The sequence below is a fragment of the Rhinatrema bivittatum genome, chromosome 1, assembly GCF_901001135.1.
Source record: "Rhinatrema bivittatum chromosome 1, aRhiBiv1.1, whole genome shotgun sequence".
Classification (NCBI taxonomy): domain Eukaryota; kingdom Metazoa; phylum Chordata; class Amphibia; order Gymnophiona; family Rhinatrematidae; genus Rhinatrema; species Rhinatrema bivittatum.
Window position 1 is genome coordinate 754,381,728 of NC_042615.1, and position 19,158 is coordinate 754,400,885.

Consider the following 19,158-nt stretch of genomic DNA (forward strand, 5'->3'; position numbering starts at 1 on the left):
AGTCTCAAGATCATCAACCCACCTAAGTCCCAGCGGCTGGGCTCCTACGGGCTCCTCCTGGGGGAGCACCAGCTTCCAGGGTGAAGAGCACCTCTACATCCTGCCTGAACATCTGCCTCCGGCCTGCGGTGTACCAGAGACATTGAATACCTTTCCCAGTCTCTTGCAGGTCGGTCCAAGGGTCCACTAAATTGAGACTCCATAACAGAGAGAGAGAGAGAGAGAGAGAACAAGGGGGAAAGCCGACAGTCACTCAGCAGTGCATGGTTCGGAGAAATGTATCCTTGGAGGATACTAATGAAACAGGAGAGTTAGGGCATCCCAACAGAGAGGTGCCATTAAAAGCAAACATAGTTCATGTGCCGATATGTAAAAAATCACCAAAGCTAATGATTTCCGAATTATCCCAAACAACTGAAAAGCAGGTTGTTAAAACAAGCAAAAACCACACTTTGAAATGTCTGTATGCCAATGCCAGAAGTCTAAGAAGTAAGATGGGAGAGTTAGAGTGTATAGCAGCAAATGATGAGATTGACATAATTGGCATCACAGAGACTTCGTGGAAGGAGGATAACCAATGGGACAGTGCTATGATGCATAAAACTTATCAAGTAAATTTTAAAAAGTGCAAAAATACACTTCATTTTATATTGTGTGCCCAAGTGGGGGTGGTAGGGGAGAGAGAGAGAAAGAGACTTAAAGAGCCAATCTGACACTCTCTATATATCCCACTGTAAGAGGGGCACTTTCAACTCAGGGTGGGTTTGGGGAGGGGGGCAGTGTTACAATGGTCTACTTGCCCTTGTGCCCTAGGCAGACCAATGTAACACCACAACCTCTCCCCCCCAAACCCACCCTGAGTTGAAAGTGCCCCTCTTACAGTGGGATATATATATATAAAATGTCAGATTGACTCTTTAAAAGAGTCTCTCTCTCTCTCATAAGAACATAGGAAATTGCCATGCTGGGTCAGACCAAGGGTCCATCAAGCCCAGCATCCTGTTTCAAACAGAGGCCAAAACCAGGCCACAAGAACCTGGCAATTGCCCAAACACTAAGAAGATCCCATGCTACTGATGCAATTAATAGCAGTGGCTATTCCCTAAGTAAAATTGATTAATAGCCATTAATGGACTTCTCCTCCAAGAACTTATCCAAACCTTTTTTGAACCCAGCTACACTAACTGTACTAACCACATCCTCTGGCAACAAATTCCAGAGCTTTATTGTGCGTTGAGTGAAAAAGAATTTTCTCCAATTAGTCTTAAATGTGCTACTTGCTAACTTCATGGAAAGCCCCCTAGTCCTTCTATTATTCGAAAGTGTAAATAAACAAGTCACATCTACTCGTTCAAGACCTCTCATGATCTTAACGACCTCTATCATATCCCCTCTCAGCAGTCTCTTCTCCAAGCTGAACAGCCCTAACCTCTTCAGCCTTTCCTCATAGGGGTGCTGTTCCATCCCCTTTATCATTTTGGTTGCCCTTCTCTGTATCTTCTCCATTGCAACTATATCTTTTTTGAGATGCGGCGACCAGAATTGTACACAGTATTCAAGGTGTGGTCTCACCATGGAGCGATACAGAGGCATTGTGACATTTTCCGTTCTATTAACCATTCCCTTCCTAATAATTCTTAACATTCTATTTGCTTTTTTGACTGCTGCAGCACACTGAGCCAACGATTTCAAAGTACTATCCACTATGATGCCCAGATCCCTTTCCTGGGTGGTAGCTCCCAATATGGAACCTAACATCGTGTAACTACAGCAAGGGTTATTTTTCCCTATATGCAACACCTTGCACTTGTCCACATTAAATTTCATCTGCCATTTGGATGCTCAATCTTCCAGTCTTGCAAGGTCCTCCTGTAATGTATCACAGTCTGCTTGTGATTTAACTACTCTGAATAATTTTGTATCATCCGCAAATTTGATAACCTCACTTGTCGTATTCCTTTCCAGATCATTTATATATATATTGAAAAGCACCAGTCCAAGTACAGATCCCTGAGGCACTCCACTGTTTACCCTTTTCCACTGAGAAAATTGACCATTTAATCCTACTCTCTGTTTCCTGTCTTTTAACCAGTTTGTAATCCACGAAAGGACATCACCTCCTATCCCATGAGTTTTTAGTTTTCATAGAAGCCTCTCATGAGGGACTTTGTCAAACGCCTTCTGAAAATCCAAATACACTACATCTACCGGTTCTCCTTTATCCACATGTTTATTAAGCCCTTCAAAAAAATGAAGCAGATATGTTAAGCAAGACTTCCCTTGGGTAAATCCATGTTGACTGTGTCCCATTAAATCATGTCTTTCTATATGCTCTACGATTTTGATCTTGAGAATAGTTTCTACTATTTTTCCCGGCACTGAAGTCAGGCTCACTGGTCTATAGTTACCCGATCACCCCTGGAGCCTTTTTTAAATATTGGGGTTACATTGGCCACCCTCCAGTCTTCAGGTACAATGGATGATTTTAATGATAGGTTACAAATTTTAACTAATAGATCAGAAATTTCATGTTTTAGTTCCTTCAGACCCTAGGATGCATACCATCTGGTCCAGGTGATTTGCTACTCTTTAGTTTGTCAATCTGGCCTACTATATCTACCAGGTTCACAGTGATTTCGTTCAGTTCGTCTGACTCATCACCCCTGAAAACCATCTCCGGAACTGGTGTCTCCCCAACATCCTCATTAGTAAACACGGAGGCAAAAATTAATTTAGTCTTTCTGCAATGGCCTTATCTTCCCTAAGAGCCCTTTTAACCCCTCTGTCATCTAATGGTCCAACCGACTCCCTCACAGGTTTCTTGCTTTGGATATATTTTAAAAAGTTTTTATTATGAGTTTTTGCCTCTATGGCCAACTTCATTTCAAATTCTCTCTTTGCCTGTCTTATCAATGTTTTACACTTACCTTGACAATGCTTATGTTTTATCCTATTTTCTTCAGATGGATCCTTCTTCCAATTTTTGAAGGATGTTTTTTTGGCTAAAATAGCCTCTTTCACCTCACCTTTTAACCATGATGGTAATCGTTTTGCCTTCCTTCCACCTTTCTTAATGCGCGGAATACACATGGACTGCGCCTCTAGGATTGTATTTTTAAACAATGTCCAAGCCTGTTGAACACTTGTAACCTTTGCAGCTGCACCTTTCAGTTTTTTTCTAACTATTTTCCTCATTTTATCAAAGTTTACCTTTTTAAAATTTAGTGTTAGAACTGCAGATTTACTTATTTTCCCCCTTCCAGTTATTAGTTTAAATTTGATCATGTTATGATCACTGTTGCCAAGTGGCCCCACCACCGTTACTTCTCTCACCAAATCTTGCGTTCCACTAAGAATTAAATCTAAAATAGCTCCTTCTCTTGTTGGTTCCTGAACCAATTGCTCCATGAAGCAATCATTTATTACATCCAGGAACTTTATATCTCTAGCAAGTCCTGATGTTACATTTACCCAGTCAATATTGGGGTAATTGAAATCTGGTGAATATATATTGAGGAATGTATATTGTGTGGTTTACCACTGACTCTTTTTGATTTAGCTGTAATTGAAATCTCCCATTATTATTGCACTGCCCAAATTGGTTCGCTTCCCTGATTTCTCTTAGCATTTCATCATCTGTCTGACCATTTTGTCCAGGTAGACGGTAGTATACTCCTATCACTATACTCTTACCCAACACTTATGGGATTTCTACCCATATATATAATTCACGTCGCAAGGACCATATCACACCGATACTTAAAAACCTACATTGGCTTCCTATCCATTATAGAATACTGTTCAAGACCCTGACCATAATCCACAAATCCATCTACAATCAATCCTCACTACAACGCACATCCCGCTCGAATTCCATAACTCCAATAGACCGATAAGATCTGCATACAAAGGAACTCTCCAGGCACCTCCATACAAATCCTTTATCCACAATTCCTTTCAAAAATGAACACTGTCATCCGCCGGACCACAGCTATGGAACACACTACCCCCAGATCTACGCCAGGAACAATGTTTTCTGTCCTTTAGAAAGAAACTGAAAACTTGGCTGTTCTCTCAAGCCTTTCCAGTATGAAGCTCTCCCCAACTAGCAATGACTTGCAAAACAATTGTTTATAGTTGCCTGTTGCGCATTTCCTTAAAAAGCGTTTTCTTAATCTAATTCCTTCTACTCTCAATGGTCCTGAATTATTCTCCCTGTTCATTGTAACTTTCATTTTCATAATTTATGGTTTTTCCCCTGGTTGTGATGTAAACCGGTATGATAAGACATGGTCTTGAGCATCGGTATATTAAAAAGAATTTAAATAAATAAATAAATAAATAAATATAGATTGTACTGAGCATTTACTCTCTTGTATGATCTTTATCCTGTTGGACTCTATACCCTCCCGGACATAAAGTGCCACACCCCCACCAAGTTGATCCTCCCTATGATTGTGATATAATTTTGATGCATAAAAATAAGAGGGGCACTTTCAACTCAGGGTAGGTTTGGGGGGGAGAGGTTGTGGTGTTACATTGGTCTGCCTAGGGCACAAGGGCATGTAGACCATTGTAACACTGGCCCCCTCCCCAAACCCACCCTGAGTTGAAAGTGCCCCTCTTACAGTGGGATATATAGAGAGTGTCAGATTGCCTCTTTAAGTCTCTTTCTCTCTCTCTCCCCTACCACCCCCACTTGGGCACACAATATAAAATGAAGTGTATTTTTGTACTTTTTAAAATTTACTTGATAATTTTTATGCATCAAAAAGTCATATTTACATGCATAATATAGACTTTATGCACATAAAAAAATATTTTGGGTACATAATAAAATGATACAAATCAAAATTTAAAAATGCAACTAAAACTTCCAACAAAAGTGAAATGAATACAATGTCTTCTGTGCACACCCCTAATATCTGTACCTAAGTATTTCCAATTACTGTGTTTAATGCTTCTCTTTCAGTAGTTGTTTCTGTTTTTTATGTTATTTCTGTTACATAGAAATAAAAAATATGACATCAGATACAGACTAAAAGGCTCATCTAGTCTACCTACTTTCTTTTCCTGTTGCAATATCGCTGACCCACTTGATCTCTTGTTTTACCTTGACTTCCTCCCAAATAAAGATCTTCTGCACTTATAGAATTGTTTCTTGAGTTTGGTTATTGGTTTGCCTTCAGCTTTTCACTGGAAACGTGTTCCATGCATTCATCACTCTTTCTTTGAAAAAAGATGAAGTTAAGCTTACCTATTGCTGGTTAATTTCCTTTTCTTTAGTCCTGCTAGACCAGTCCAGACAAGTGGCTTATCCCCTCCTGCTAGAAGATGCAGACAGAGAAATAAAAAAGCTCAAAACTGACTTCACTTCCCTTATAAAAGCATGGTGCTGCCTTCTGCTCTTCAATATCTGAAGTCAAAGCTAAGATTACCAAAGGAAACTGTTGGTTTGGTCTCCAAATTATCATTACAACCAAAACCTGATAAAGCTAAAAACATTTCACTGCATGGTTATTAATCCAGGAATAAGAATCCTTACACCAAGCTCACAATTAGACTCACTACCTTGAGCATGGGCAACAACGTACTTGCTGTTAGATTTCTGATCTTATCAAACTAGGAGCCTTTTATTTTGTGGCTTCCTTGGGTGGGTTCTGGACTGGTCTGGCAGGACTAAAGGAAAGAAAATGAACCAGTAGCAGGTAAGTTTAATTTCATCTTCCTTATTGTCCATGCCAGACCATTCCAGACAAGTAGGATGAACCAAAGCTCCTCCCAGTCTGGACAGGAGGAAGCCATGATAACGCCTCCAAGGCATATTCTATCTTTGCCTGCACCCCCATCTTGAGGTGCTCTGAGCAGGGATGCAATGAAGGCAAGGGAGCTGCCCTGCCATTATATTCAGGGAAGACATATTCTGATCCTGCATACAAGGCCTCCTCTCCCTTGTTAAGCAGGGTCACTGAGTCCTACAAACTCTTGGTGGAGTGGGCCAACATGCTCCTCTTCTCGATTACTCCTGAAATTGATGTCTTAGAACTCACTGTGCTTTAAAAGGACATATTAATAGATCAAAGATTTATCTTAGAATACAATGGTCACCTGCACACATCCCAAAGGTGACCCAAAACATATCTGAAGTAGACATTCCTATCCAGGTCTAGATCATCTGACTTTTTCAGCGTCAAAAGTAAGAAAACCTGATTGCCATAGTAGTGAAACATTACCCTCCAAAAAGGAGTACACTAGATACTGAGAAATGCTTTCCTTTAGAATTACCAAGGGCCACCAAGGAGAGTGACTTAATTTCCAAGTTGAGGAGAACTCCTGTAGCAGAAGACCTGTGATCTGGAATCCTTGAAAGAAAGAATGAGTAGTGAGAGAGGCTATGTCCCTGTGTCACCTGCAGCAAGCCAGAGTCAGCTTCATTCCAGTCTCCTTTGGTGGCAGGACAAGACTGAAGAAATGGATTTCTCAACCGGAAATATTGCATCCTTTTTAGACTGCCCTCACAGAGATAGCAATTCTAAGGTATGCTATGTGGTCTGCTTTTGCACCACCAAAGGCAGTAACTCCTGACAGCAAATATACTTGCTATGTAGGCTAGTTCTCTTAACAGCCAAGATTATGAAAGAGAATGGAAGAGATTTCTAAGGCAAAATCCTTTCACTAAAGTGAAGGACCACTCCTGCGTGCATCCTCAGGACTCAGTCCCTTGAATGTTACGGCTTGTGGCAGAAACCCATGCCAAAGACTGGATGCCAGTCCTATTTCTACCATGATTTCCAAACCCCCCGATTCCTGCTTTCCTTCTGTGGCCAAAGGATTGCTCATCTAAGCATTTCATGGGGCTCATCTGAAAGCCACTCATGAAAGTGCACTACCTGACCCCTAGTAGGACACAGGCTTCTACTGCTGGTCTTTACCCTTCGGGGTCTCAAAGGTATTAGAGGAAAACATTTTTCTATGCAATGATGGTGTTGGTTATGTGAGCTGCTGGTCGGTCTGGCAGAGAAACTCCATCCCTGACCAAAACTGACTCACTTACTAGGGTACTCGAGAGATACAAGTTTCCTCCATTTGTTCATATCAGCTAAAGATGTTACATTGACTGCTACAGCCTTGGCTGTCTTCTTTTGAGCTAGAAGGCAGAAATTCTGGAATTATAGATGGACGGCTCTTGTCTGCCTTGGCCTGGACCCATTGATTCTCTATTAGGATTTCTATTCCCTCTTCAGCTGACCCGGATCATAATTCCTCTTTCAACTTATAAGGCTCATGTCTATGGCATGAAAGAATCCTGAAAGAGACTCAGTATTCATTCCCTTCAAGAGGCAACTGTACAAAATAAATTGCTCAGGCTCCTTATAACTTCCCTAGAGAGAGGAAAAATAGCATTGTGACCCTGGGCCACCAAATATCACTCTGAGAGGAAAATGAATTGAGTGAAATGCACACAGGTCTGTACCTAAGATACCACCTTCATGTCAATTGCTTTAAAGCCTAGGACTTGCTAAATAGACTATGCTGGGGTGGATGCGGCATGGGAGAAATGGACACTGAGAGAGAAGCCTTGAGCCCATGACTTCCAAAACTATAAGGTCACTTTTTTTTTTGAAGACATGCAGACTTCCTTATACCTTCATTAGCATAGGATTTCCATCCTTGCCTAATTCTAGGTGTTCCTGATTCATGTCGGCTCTGAATTAGTCAAACACCTGATTAAAGAAGGAACATGATTCCCTTCATGCACTTGGAAGTATTTACTACTCCTTGACTAAGAAGTATCTGGACTCCTGGATAGCACAAGGGAAATCCTCATAGCTCCCCATTAAGGATCCAAGATAAAGCAACTAAGAGACATCTGGTTGTAACCACTGGAGAGAATAAGCAGGAATGCCCCTGTATATGCATGTGGGGAACCACCTAACAAAAGTTCTGCCACTCTCCATGAGGACCACACGATTAAGAGAATTCATCACCTCTACTAGAAGACCTGAAATAATAGTACACATCCAGCCTCCTTTAAAGTATGAGGAGAGGCCCCAAAACTTGTGATTGACCACATTACCCTAATACCAATGTCCCTGAGGCCTACACAGAGGGGACAGGGAAGTCCCGCTATTGGTGTTCCACAACCCACTGCAGGAGACTGCAAGTGTTTCAGTGAAGGAGCATCCCAGAACACAGCAGTCTGCCCCAAGGAGGTGACTGTCCCAGCCAAATCCAATGTCCTGGAGTACTTCCCTGAGGAAGAAAGAGCTGTCTGAGCATATTGCTTTTAGCCTCTGAACTATGGTCCTTAAACTTCCAGGACCATTCCACAAAGCAGTTTTCTTATAGAGGATAAAAACAGCAAGGTCGGGACTGCAATGGCCATCATTCTGTGGAGGAGTTATAGAGAGGCACAGCCATAAATCCTGTGGCCCATCTTGAACTAGCACAGAGCAGGTTAGATGGAGGGTCTGATGAAAAGGTGTGCGTATTGTATTTTGATGCAGAAAGTCAGCATATCACGTCTCTCCTCTAGAGAGACGTGATATGCTGACGTGATATGCTGACTCTCTGCATCAAAATACAATACGCACACCTTTACAGAATACCAAGATACAATTGATCTGTGAATCAACTCATATACATAACAGATTTATCTTATACAGCCTCTGAGGCAGCCCCAATATGGGGGCGAAACTCGACCTGAGTCGGGCTCGTTTTAAGAATACGTCTCCAATAAAAATAATTCTAATCGGACATCTTTCTGGCGTCTAAACCTACTTTGTTGCCTACACGGCTTTCTCCTCTAGAGAGACGTGATATGCTGACGTGATATGCTGACTCTCTGCATCAAAATATAATACGCACACCTTTACAGAATACCAAGCCACAATTGATATGTGAATCAACTCATATACATAACAGATGTATCTTATACAGCCCCTGAGGCAGCCCCAACGTGGGGGCAAAACTCGGCCTGAGTCGGGCTCGATTTAAGAATACGTCTCCAATAAAAATACTTTGGAACATCAATATTTGCCAGGAAGTGTTCATGGAGGAATCCAGAGGTGCTGGGCATACAGAACTTCCCTGGGGATTCTTTTTTTAAAAACAGGCTGCAGTTATTTTCAGCAGCACAAGCTTCATTTGGCCTTACAACTCCTTTAGGGAAGTGTCCTTCATGTAGTGAGGAAGATAACCAGATCCACAGTGTTCCCTTGATCACTCCAATAGTGGAGAGGGCAGGAGAGAGGAGCTCCAACCTGCTGCAATAATAGCTCCATAACAAACTGGAGATTGGCTGAAGGCAATCTGTAGTCCTCCCCATGGCACTTCTCCTTTTTACTATTGGAGAAAAGTAAAACGTCTGGACTGCTTGCTATTATATATATATATATAAAATATATTTTATATATATATATATATATATATATATAGTTTTTTGTTCCAAAGTAGCAGTAAAAAGGATTTCAATCCTGCCAAAATGGGCCCCCTGACTGTTCTGTCTTCTCAGTGTACCTGATATGTTTCTTTCCACTTGCCTTGATACTGCACTTTTTGACAATGAATCTTCTTATTCTGACTACTCCATAGGGAATGCAAGAGAAAAATTGACTCTTCTTTCTCCGAATTGTATTTTTTTTGGCCCCATTGACTCCAAGCAATCTGGGACACTCTGTTGCTTGGAAGGATATTCAGTTATTTATTTATAAACATTTGATATTTTGCTTTTTGCCAGGGATGGACTCAAAGCAGATTACAATCAGAAAGATTAACAAGCCTAATAATGAAAGTCCTAATTAGCATTGTGTGCCATTATAATTACATAAAGCCCAGGGGTAGAGAGAAATGTGGTCTTTCTAATGAATTCATTGAGCAAAGGCTTGGTTGACAAAGCTCTCAGGAACCCATCTGCTACTTGTGTATGTAAAACACCTGAGAAAGGCATCCTAGAAACTCAAAAGAGCTGTGACAATTCCAGAATTTGGGCAGCTTACCTGGAGCTGGTTTAAAGTATTTAAAGTGCATCACAGCACTGCCTTCCCTCATTGGGTCCAGGGCCTCGAACGGGGGAAGCAATCGACTGAATTCCCTGTTCCATCAGGGAAATCAGTCCAAAGACTGTGGCCCTAAGGGCCCGCTCGAACAAGGCAATCAGACTGAAGACTGTGGCCCTAGGGACCCACTCTACCAGGGAAATCAATCCAAAGACTATTGCCCTAAGGAGCCTGCAATACCAGGGAAATCAGCCTGAAAACTGTTGCCACAGGAACCCTGTTGGGCCTGTTCCAAGCTACAGCCCAGGTCCACGTCTGCACCCAGTGCTGGAGACAGAGAAATACTGAAGAGTGGAAGGCAGCACCGCACCTTTATAGGGAAAGTGAAGTTAGCTTTGAGCTTTTTTGTCTGCATCCGCTGGCAGGAGGAGATGACCCACTTATTTAGACTGATCTGCTAGGGATGATTAGGAATACTTCTTAATGTTATGCCCGGCTGTAATTCCTCTTGATCCTCATGTCATGCCCTTCTATTTTGTGCATTATTTATACCTTTTGGCAGGGGTGGGGCAGAAGAGCAATTTTCAAGTAGCTGACAAAGGTGCAGACTACACAGGTGCTTTCAACAGGTATGCTTTAATAAATTTGAAAGAGAAATAACCCATGGGTAAACTGTATTGACAGGGGGCAACCTGACAAAGCAACAAATACCACCCTAAGAAAAGATTAAAAAAATAAAAAAAAATATATATATATTGTTAGGTAGATTGGATGGACCACTTGGGGTTTTTCTACTGACATTTACTATGTTATTACGTTTCTGAAAGTTAGCAAGTGTAAACTGCATCCATATTCTTTTTTGCATTTGCAGTTTATGTGTGTGTTGCGGGGGGAGGGGGAAATAACACACATGCTTTTAAAATTTGATTGTAGGTGCCCTATTTTCCTTCCCCGACCTCACCACACACACAGGAAATCCTTTTTTCCCCTAAAAGTACGCTTGCTATGGGACATCTCCAATGCTGTTCCAATAGGGGGCCTCTGGGGGGGGGGGGGATGGGTCACCCTATTTCTGCTTTGCTTGATACATCCTACAGGATTCTTGCTAGCACAGAGTCTCCGTGGCTCCATGGCAGGATCCCTTGGTCTTGAACAGGTAGGGCTGTGGGTTTGATCCATGCTGTCCTTAACACTGGATAAATGCCCTCTGTGGTCCATATTCAAAAATATGGTACTTAGCTAGATGACTCACCAGTTTTCTGGTTAAATGCCTTTGAATATGGACCTCACAATCTCTAGGTCATTGACCCAATAAATCATTTAGGTGAGCATCTTGTAAATTAAATCTCTCTGACAATCAATTGCAATGATCTTAAATACTTATTCACAAAGAAAATATTGAAGTTGGGTCTCTTAAATATATCCAAAAGCACTTGGAAACCAACATAATTATTGTCAAATGTCTCTACTTACTTCCCAGTTTTCATTTTCCATTCGATAAGCTACTTGGTGCTCCAACTTGTTCTGTAGGTAGTTCAGTGAGCTATGTGTTACATTGTATGTGATAAGATACTCTTGACCTTTTTCCTGGTAAGTGACTGTTACATTAAAAGGGGCATCAGGTTTAACTGCAAAGAATGAGAAAATAAAATACTTAAATGTAGGGTCTGCCCATGAAATATTACACCTTTCACTTATTACTTGACTATTTCAAAGCCTGTAGCAATTTTAAAAGAAAGCTTTTGCATCGACACAAAATGAAGCAAAGGGACATATAATTCAGGTTACACTGGAATTCTCTAACACATCAATAGTCCCTTATTCAAAATTATTAGAACAACTACATGTTAGAAAAATGCATACAATTGTAATTGCAGGAATGATTTAAAATCCCATTTTTCCCATTCTCAGGGATGGTAACTTTCAAACAGGTGCGCAGGTGCCCATGTACACATGTACATCAGCACGTGCCCAGAGATGCGGAAATTTTATAATATATGCATGTACCTTATAAAATAGCCTAGGCATGCATATCTGTGCTCCTAATTTTGCAAGTGGGCGCACACAGCCATGCAAAATCAGGTTTGAGTTGTGCAAGTGGGTGAATTTTATAACAGGTTTAAGTCCACGCCATGACTGGTTACACCAGTTTGCCCAATCTAGAGCTAGGTCCTCCAAACCACCTCTGGTTCTTTAGCCTGCACTCTCCCCAGTTATCCCAGACCCCCTTAAACCCATCAGGATTGTCTTTTTTTCTTTTTTTTTTAACTTATACCTCCTCCATAGGAGAAGTAAATTTGCATGACACTGGATCCGGGTGCACGCCCAAGCGCATGGGTACTTGCATGCACATCTCTTGGACACACCCTGGAATATCCATGCCCCGCCCACACCGCGCCCCTTTTTCCTCCAATGCGAGCTGGTCGCTCAGCAGTACATGTGTGCACATCTCCCCCACTTTATAAAATCATGTGGACACACTTATGTGCTGGATGTGCACCCATCTCCCGATTTTGGCACACGCATCTCATGTAAAGTTCACCTCTAAGTTTGGAGAATAATGAATTGTGAATTGAAATCACAAAATAAATAATCTTACGTCTTGTAAAATTGAGGAAAAGAATTGATGTGTATATTTCAATGCCCTGCCTAATGTTTTCATAATTTACTAACTGGGAACCCAAATACATTCCTTAAGGGATATCTCCATCCCTTTTACTGTATTTTATATTATATCACCTGAACCTTGGGTCCCTTGCGCACTCTTCCTGGGCTCTTATCTGCCCTGAGTTAGGAAAGCAGGCCTAAGATACTTTGGAACACTTACGCACCTCTGAGCCAGTAGAAATAACAAGGACACACAGAAATTTCTTATTTGACTTAAAAAATGGAAATGCCTTAGGAAGATACAAAGCATGATGAACTGCATGCATGAAAGTGTAACGTCTATAAACTAGAGATGTACAGAGGGAAAAATGTTAATTTGGTTTATTTAATCATTTCATAGATCACAATCATTGGATTGGTTCATTTCAAACAAAAACAAACTATGTTTTTTTTAATTTTATTCATTCGTTTCCCTTAAAGTCAATGGGGTAAGCAAAGAAGCCTATTTTGGGCTCCCAAATTGGTGTTTCTAGTCATTTCTATCCTAATGGTATACATTATTAAAAGTATGAAGGCACTCTAACCATTAAGAATGTGTCAACATGGCACCAAAAATGGCATAAGTAGCCCAAGGACCTGGAATGGCGCAAAAGCTACCAACAGTGGCAGGAGGTCTTCAAGGCACAGTCAGAGGAGCAGAGCAGCAGCAAGAGCAGCCAGAACACCTCAAGACTCCAAAACTGGGACAAAGGGCACCAAGAGTGGCATGAACCTCATATGGCTGCATTAGAGGTGCAAAACAAAACTAAATGTGGCATGAATAGCACAAGGCACTATGAAGGGGAAAGAAAGCGGTGCTAGAGGGTCATGCCTATGTGATTAGTACTATAGACTACCGTAATTCACTATTTGTTGGACTTCCTGCTGGTCGTTTGCGAGGCTTGCAGGTTTTACAGAATTCTGCAGCTCGTTTAATAGTCGGTTGTCATCATAGCGATCATATTCTTCCATTTTTGAAAGAACTTCATTGGTTACCCATTGAGTATTGAATCCAGTGTAAAATGATTACATTAGTATATAAATGTTTAAAGAATGATGCACCAAGCTATTTGCCATCAAACCTTTTACAAAATCATGTTCCCATGTGAAAATTAAGATCTTTAAATCAAAATCTGTTAACAATTCCAACGATTAAGATGTTACGTTTAAATGAAATGCGCCAAAGATCTTTTTCTATTTTGGGCCCTACGTTGTGGAATGCTCTGCCATCAGAACTGCGTTTATTTGATGATTTAAAGCAGTTTAGAAAGCTGTTGAAGGCTGAAGCTTTTAGACAGGCCTTTTAAATATATGACATTTTATGATATGTAATCTTGGTTTATGATGTAGTGCTGCATTTCTGCGATTATTGTATTGTTAATTTTACTTGCAATGTATTAATTTATTGTTTTATGTCAATTTTGTGTAATGCATTTAGCACATAATTTTTTATATAAATGGAATACAAAAGCCTTAAAATAAATAAATAAAGCAGCTGAAATAGTGACATGAAGACCCTAAAGCATTAAGAGAGATGTAAAATCACCACCCACAGTGGCAAGAACACTCCAAGGCTCTAAACAAGGGGCAAAGGGCACCAACTAAATTGGTTTAAACCCTAGACAGGGAGAAGTACGAGAAAATCCCCGGAGGAAGCCTGATGTAATTTCTATATTGCATCATTAAGGGAAGAGGCTTACTATTCAGGCTTGGACTTGGTCTTCCACTTTGCTACATCTAATCTCAACTTTGTCAGTATCATCTACCTCCTCCACCTTCTCACTAGAAGCTAAGATGCTATTGTTAAGATATTCTAAGTTCTCTTCAGCCACTAGCTGTGCAATATCCTGTGATTTAGGTAATCCAGGGCATAATTCTTTTGAATCAGTTTTTGCAAATACTGCCTCCATTATCTGAGAAGCAGTAATAATGGAAGAACATGATCCTGGTTCTGGGTGCTGCGCTTCTGCAGCCCCCCACCTTTTGCTGTGGTATAATCCATTGAATGTTAAATGGTGGATAAGACCAATAGTTATAAGAGCCATGAGGAAAGGGAATTTGAAGAAAAAAGAAGACATGAAACTACTAAAGATAACTGGGTAAGGTCTGGATAAAGCATCAGACTGCTAAGGCAAGATCAAGAATCAGCAAATAATGGAGATTTTGAAAGAATTTCAGAGCAGCCGGAGCAGAGGCAGAACCACCCAAAGGCACCAAGAGCGGAACTGAGCAGCAGTAGCTTCAGCAGTGGTGCTGGAGATTAAAATCACAAATGGTAGGTGCAGAGCAATGCTGCATGAATAGTGGCATCAAGGCCCCAAGATGTACAGCTTGGACTGCGACAGACAGAGGTATGGCATCAAAAGCCCAAGGTACCAAGAGGGGCAAAGCATTACCAGGAGTGGCACAAAGGGTCCATCAGTGGTGCAGCAAGTGTACAAAGCAAAGATTACCAAGGCAAGACCAAGAGACAGCAAGTACCATAAAGGTAGGTAATCTGAAAATAACGTCAAAGACAGTTGGAGCAAAGACTGAACCACCCAAAAGTACCAAAGATGTCTTCGAGCATCAGCAGCTGGAGCAGTGGTGCTGGAGATTAAAAGCACAAATGGGAGGTGAAGATCAATGCAACAAAAAAAGTGGCAGCAATGACCCAAGATGTACAGCTACAGCTGAGGCAGGAAGAAGAATGGCATTGAAAGCCTAAGGCATGAAGAGTGACAAAGTGGTACCAGGAGTGGTACAAATGGCCCAGGGGTCCATGAGTGGTGCTGCAAGTATGCAAAACATCAGATTGCTAGGAAAGACCAAGAGTTGGCAAGCCTATAAGAGAAGGCAATTTGAAAAGAAACTTGAAGACAGCCAGAGTAGAGGTGAAACCACCCAAAGATACCAAGAGTGGCTTAAACAGCAGTAGCTACAACAGTGGTGCTGGAGATTAAAAACACAAATGGTAAGTGCAGGGCAATGCAGCAAGAAGAATGACACTGCTTAGCAAGCAGAATTAGATGCTTGGCAGATATACACATTGTTTGCTGGCTGGCTAGCCAATGCAGTATTTCACACCTAGTAACTTTCACAGTGGGGTAGATTTTTTTAAAAAAGCACGATCGCGTACTTTTGTTCGTGCAGCAGGCGCCAACAAAAGTACGCAGAATTTTATAAGATACGCGCATAGCCGCGCGTATCTTATAAAATCCTGGATCGGCGCATGCAAGGCTGCTGATTTTGGGCAGTCTGTGTGCGCCAAGCCGCGCAGCCTGCCTCCGTTCCCTCCGAGGCCGCTCCGAAATCGAAGCGGCCTTGGAGGGAACTTTCTTTCACCCTCCCCTCACCTTCCCCTCCCTTCCCCTACCTAACCCACCCCCCCGGCCCTATCTAAACCCCCCCTTACCTGTGTCCCTAGATTTATGCCGTCTTCCAACCCACGGGCCGTGGGCAGATTTTTAATTTTTTTTTTTTAATTTTAATTTTTTTTTTATTTTTGGGGCCTCCGACAATATCGCTATGATATTAAGTCGGAGGGTGCAGAGAAAAGCAGTTTTTTCTGCTTTTCTGTACAGTTTCCCTGTGCTAGCCGAAATTAAAATGTGCGGCTTCGCGGCACATTTTACTTTCTGTATCGCACAGGAATGACTAATAGGCCCATCAACATGCATTTGCATGTTGCGGGCACTATTAGTTTTGGGGGGGGGGGGTTGGCCACGCGTTTTCCACAGAGCAAACAGAGTTTCTTTGCATATGCTCAGACCTTTCAGTGGGAGGATGTCAGTGTCACTTGAAGCAGATGGTAGCTATAGACTAGTTTAAAAATGTTTCACTTTACTTGGTCTATTCTGTCTATTTTTCTAGGTCTCCTGCCTTGGCACCAGCTTAGCTCCTACGTCACAGGCAAAGGTTGCATGCTATAGTTATCAGTTAGTCCCTCCAGCTTTCTGATTAGAGCAGTTCTGAATGTGCCATAAATTTGAATGTGAAACAAACTATTGAAACTAGAATTTTTGTTTAAATTTGTGGGCATCCTTCATTCGTTTCAGGGGTTCACAAATAAAATTGAAATGGTCTCATTTGTCGCATTTTATCAATTAATTTCATAGAAATACATCCCTACTAAAAACATAACAGAAGACCTTTCCTCTATCTATGCAATTTATGTTTTTCTTAACAGAAAGAAAGATGTCCATCTCCATTAAGGTGCAACACTGGCATCTCAGCTGGCAGATGACAGTTAATTAATCAGTGCTCAATTCCACATCTGACAACAGAATAAGGCAATTCAGGGAGGACAGTGCCAGTAGCCAATTCAACTTATCTGCTCCACATCAGGGTTCAATCTTTGTCAAACCTACTCTGTAGCACAATATCCAGAATATCCCCAGCAGTTATGTATTTATATAGAGAGCTCTGCTTTTATATATACCACTGTTAGCAGGACCCATGAAACTTGGCCATTACAACTATTACCCACTATGAGAACGTAGACTGTATGATAGAATGCTCTTCTCTCCTACTTTTGTTTACTCTGTAGAGGGATACAGCATGGCCTACACATGTAGGCAACTATGGAACTGATGTATCTGGAGTCAGAATAGTGACTAGCTTTCCACCACATAGCCACAAACCCATTTATTGAAACCATGATCAAGGGGCTGTAGTATCCCGACTGCCCACCTCCTCCATACTCCCCTGGACACAAGTATAAGCTGGTCAAGTGACCTGATTATTCCCTAACTTCTCTCCCCAGATACTCCTAACAAGTGACCCTCATTCTCAGATGTAACTCCCCATCCCCTGGACATTACCATCAGGGATTGGCATGCCCTAATGAAACCTCCCCTGGATATTACCATGATATACCCCAATTTAGCTCCCCATCTCTCGTACCCTCTTCCTCCCCCAGGCTCTTTTCCTCCCCCAAATGGTCTCCCCCACTCCCGCCTACATCTTCAGATGAGACCAAAAGGAACACGGGACAGGAGAGAGCATGACTCCCTCTTCTCCCACTTCTGCCAATTTTCAAAACGGCACCAGTTGACCTCTTGTGCTACTTTGACCTGCCCAGATATATGTGGTAAAATAACATGAAAGGTTAGCAGGTGCCATTTAAAGGCAGCAATAGTGGACAGAGCCAAAGCCAGGCCATTTGGCACCTGTGGCCAAGTGAAGAGTGTGCCCTCACCCCAAACACAACATACACCACCACAAGCTGTCAGATTCTGTTAAATATAGGGGACATTGATTTTAATTTTGACCCAGTATTTTTCTCTGGCTCCTAGCTTAGTCAGAACTAGTACAGATATCTTGGCAGCACGAGCCTTCATTCACAACTACCCAAAATGTTTTCCCTTATTTCCCCTCCCAACTAATATTTACACTAGTCATTGCAGGGGCAATGCCTGACTAGGGGGCATACACCAGGGTTCTCTTCAGACTGCTGCAATCATGAGCCCCCAGTCCAACCTTAGGGGCGGATTTTAAGAGCCCTGCTCGCGTAAATCCGCCTGGATTTACGCGAGCAGGGCCCTGCGTGCCGGTGCGCCTATGTTCAATAGGCCTACCGGTGCGCGCAGAGCCCCGGGACTCGTGTAGGTCCCGGGATTTTCCGAGGGGGGCGTGTCAGGGGCGGGGCCGAGCGACGCGCCATTTTCGGGGCAGGCCCGGGGGCGTGGCCGCGCCCTCCGGAACCGCCCCGGAGGGCGCGGTCCGGAGGGACCGCCCCGCCTCTGGGAGGCATAAATCCCCTCTTTCTGAGGGTCCATTCTGAACCCCTGACTGGACACCAAGTAGCCAAGGAAAGGAACGGACTCCTGCTCGAAGGAGCACTTCTCGAATTTAGCAAAAAGTTTGTTGTCTCGCAGACGCTGGAGAACATGGGAGACATGCTGGCGATGGGTTTGAAGATCTTGCGAGAAGACTAGGATGTCATCGAGGTACACGACTACCCACTGGTAAAGCATATCTCTGAAAACTTTGTTCATCAGGTTCTGAAATACCCCGGGAGAGTTGCAAAGGCCAAATGGCATCACCAGGTATTCGAAGTGACCCTTCACGCATGTTAAAGGCGGTCTTCCACTCGTCGCCTTTGTGAATCTGCACCAGACTATAGGCTCCCTGGAGGTCCAATTTGGAGAAGAGTTTTGCTCCTTGAAACCTGTCGAAAAGCTCCGAGATAAGAGACAGTGGGTAGTGGTCCTTTATAGTGATTTAATTTAGGCCTCGGTAATTGATGCAGGGATGGAGGGAGCCATCTTTTTTCCCTACAAAGAAAAATCCTGCTCCTGCAGGGGATTTTGAGGGCCGAATGAAGCCTTTGGCTAGGTTCTCATGGATGTAGTCAGACATGGCTTAGGTCTCAGTCTGCGATAGAGGGTAGATCCTACCCTGAGGAGGCTCAGTGTTGGGCAGCAAATTAATTGTGCAATCGTAGGAGCGGTGTGGGGGTAGAGTATCCGCGGCCTTCTTTGAGAACACATCGGCAAAAGAAGTGTATTGTGGTGGAAGGCCGGGAAGAGAA

The 19,158-nt window shown here is 42.4% G+C and overlaps 1 protein-coding gene across 1 annotated transcript in view; it reads right to left on the reverse strand.

Annotated features, from left to right (window-relative positions):
- IL7R (interleukin 7 receptor) overlaps positions 1-19,158 on the reverse strand; it is a 107,010-nt gene that overhangs the window by 31,458 nt on the left and 56,394 nt on the right. The window contains exon 4 of the mRNA XM_029578871.1: positions 11,472-11,626. Within this exon, the coding sequence (XP_029434731.1) occupies positions 11,472-11,626 (155 nt within the window). The remainder of the gene's footprint in view (positions 1-11,471; positions 11,627-19,158) is intronic.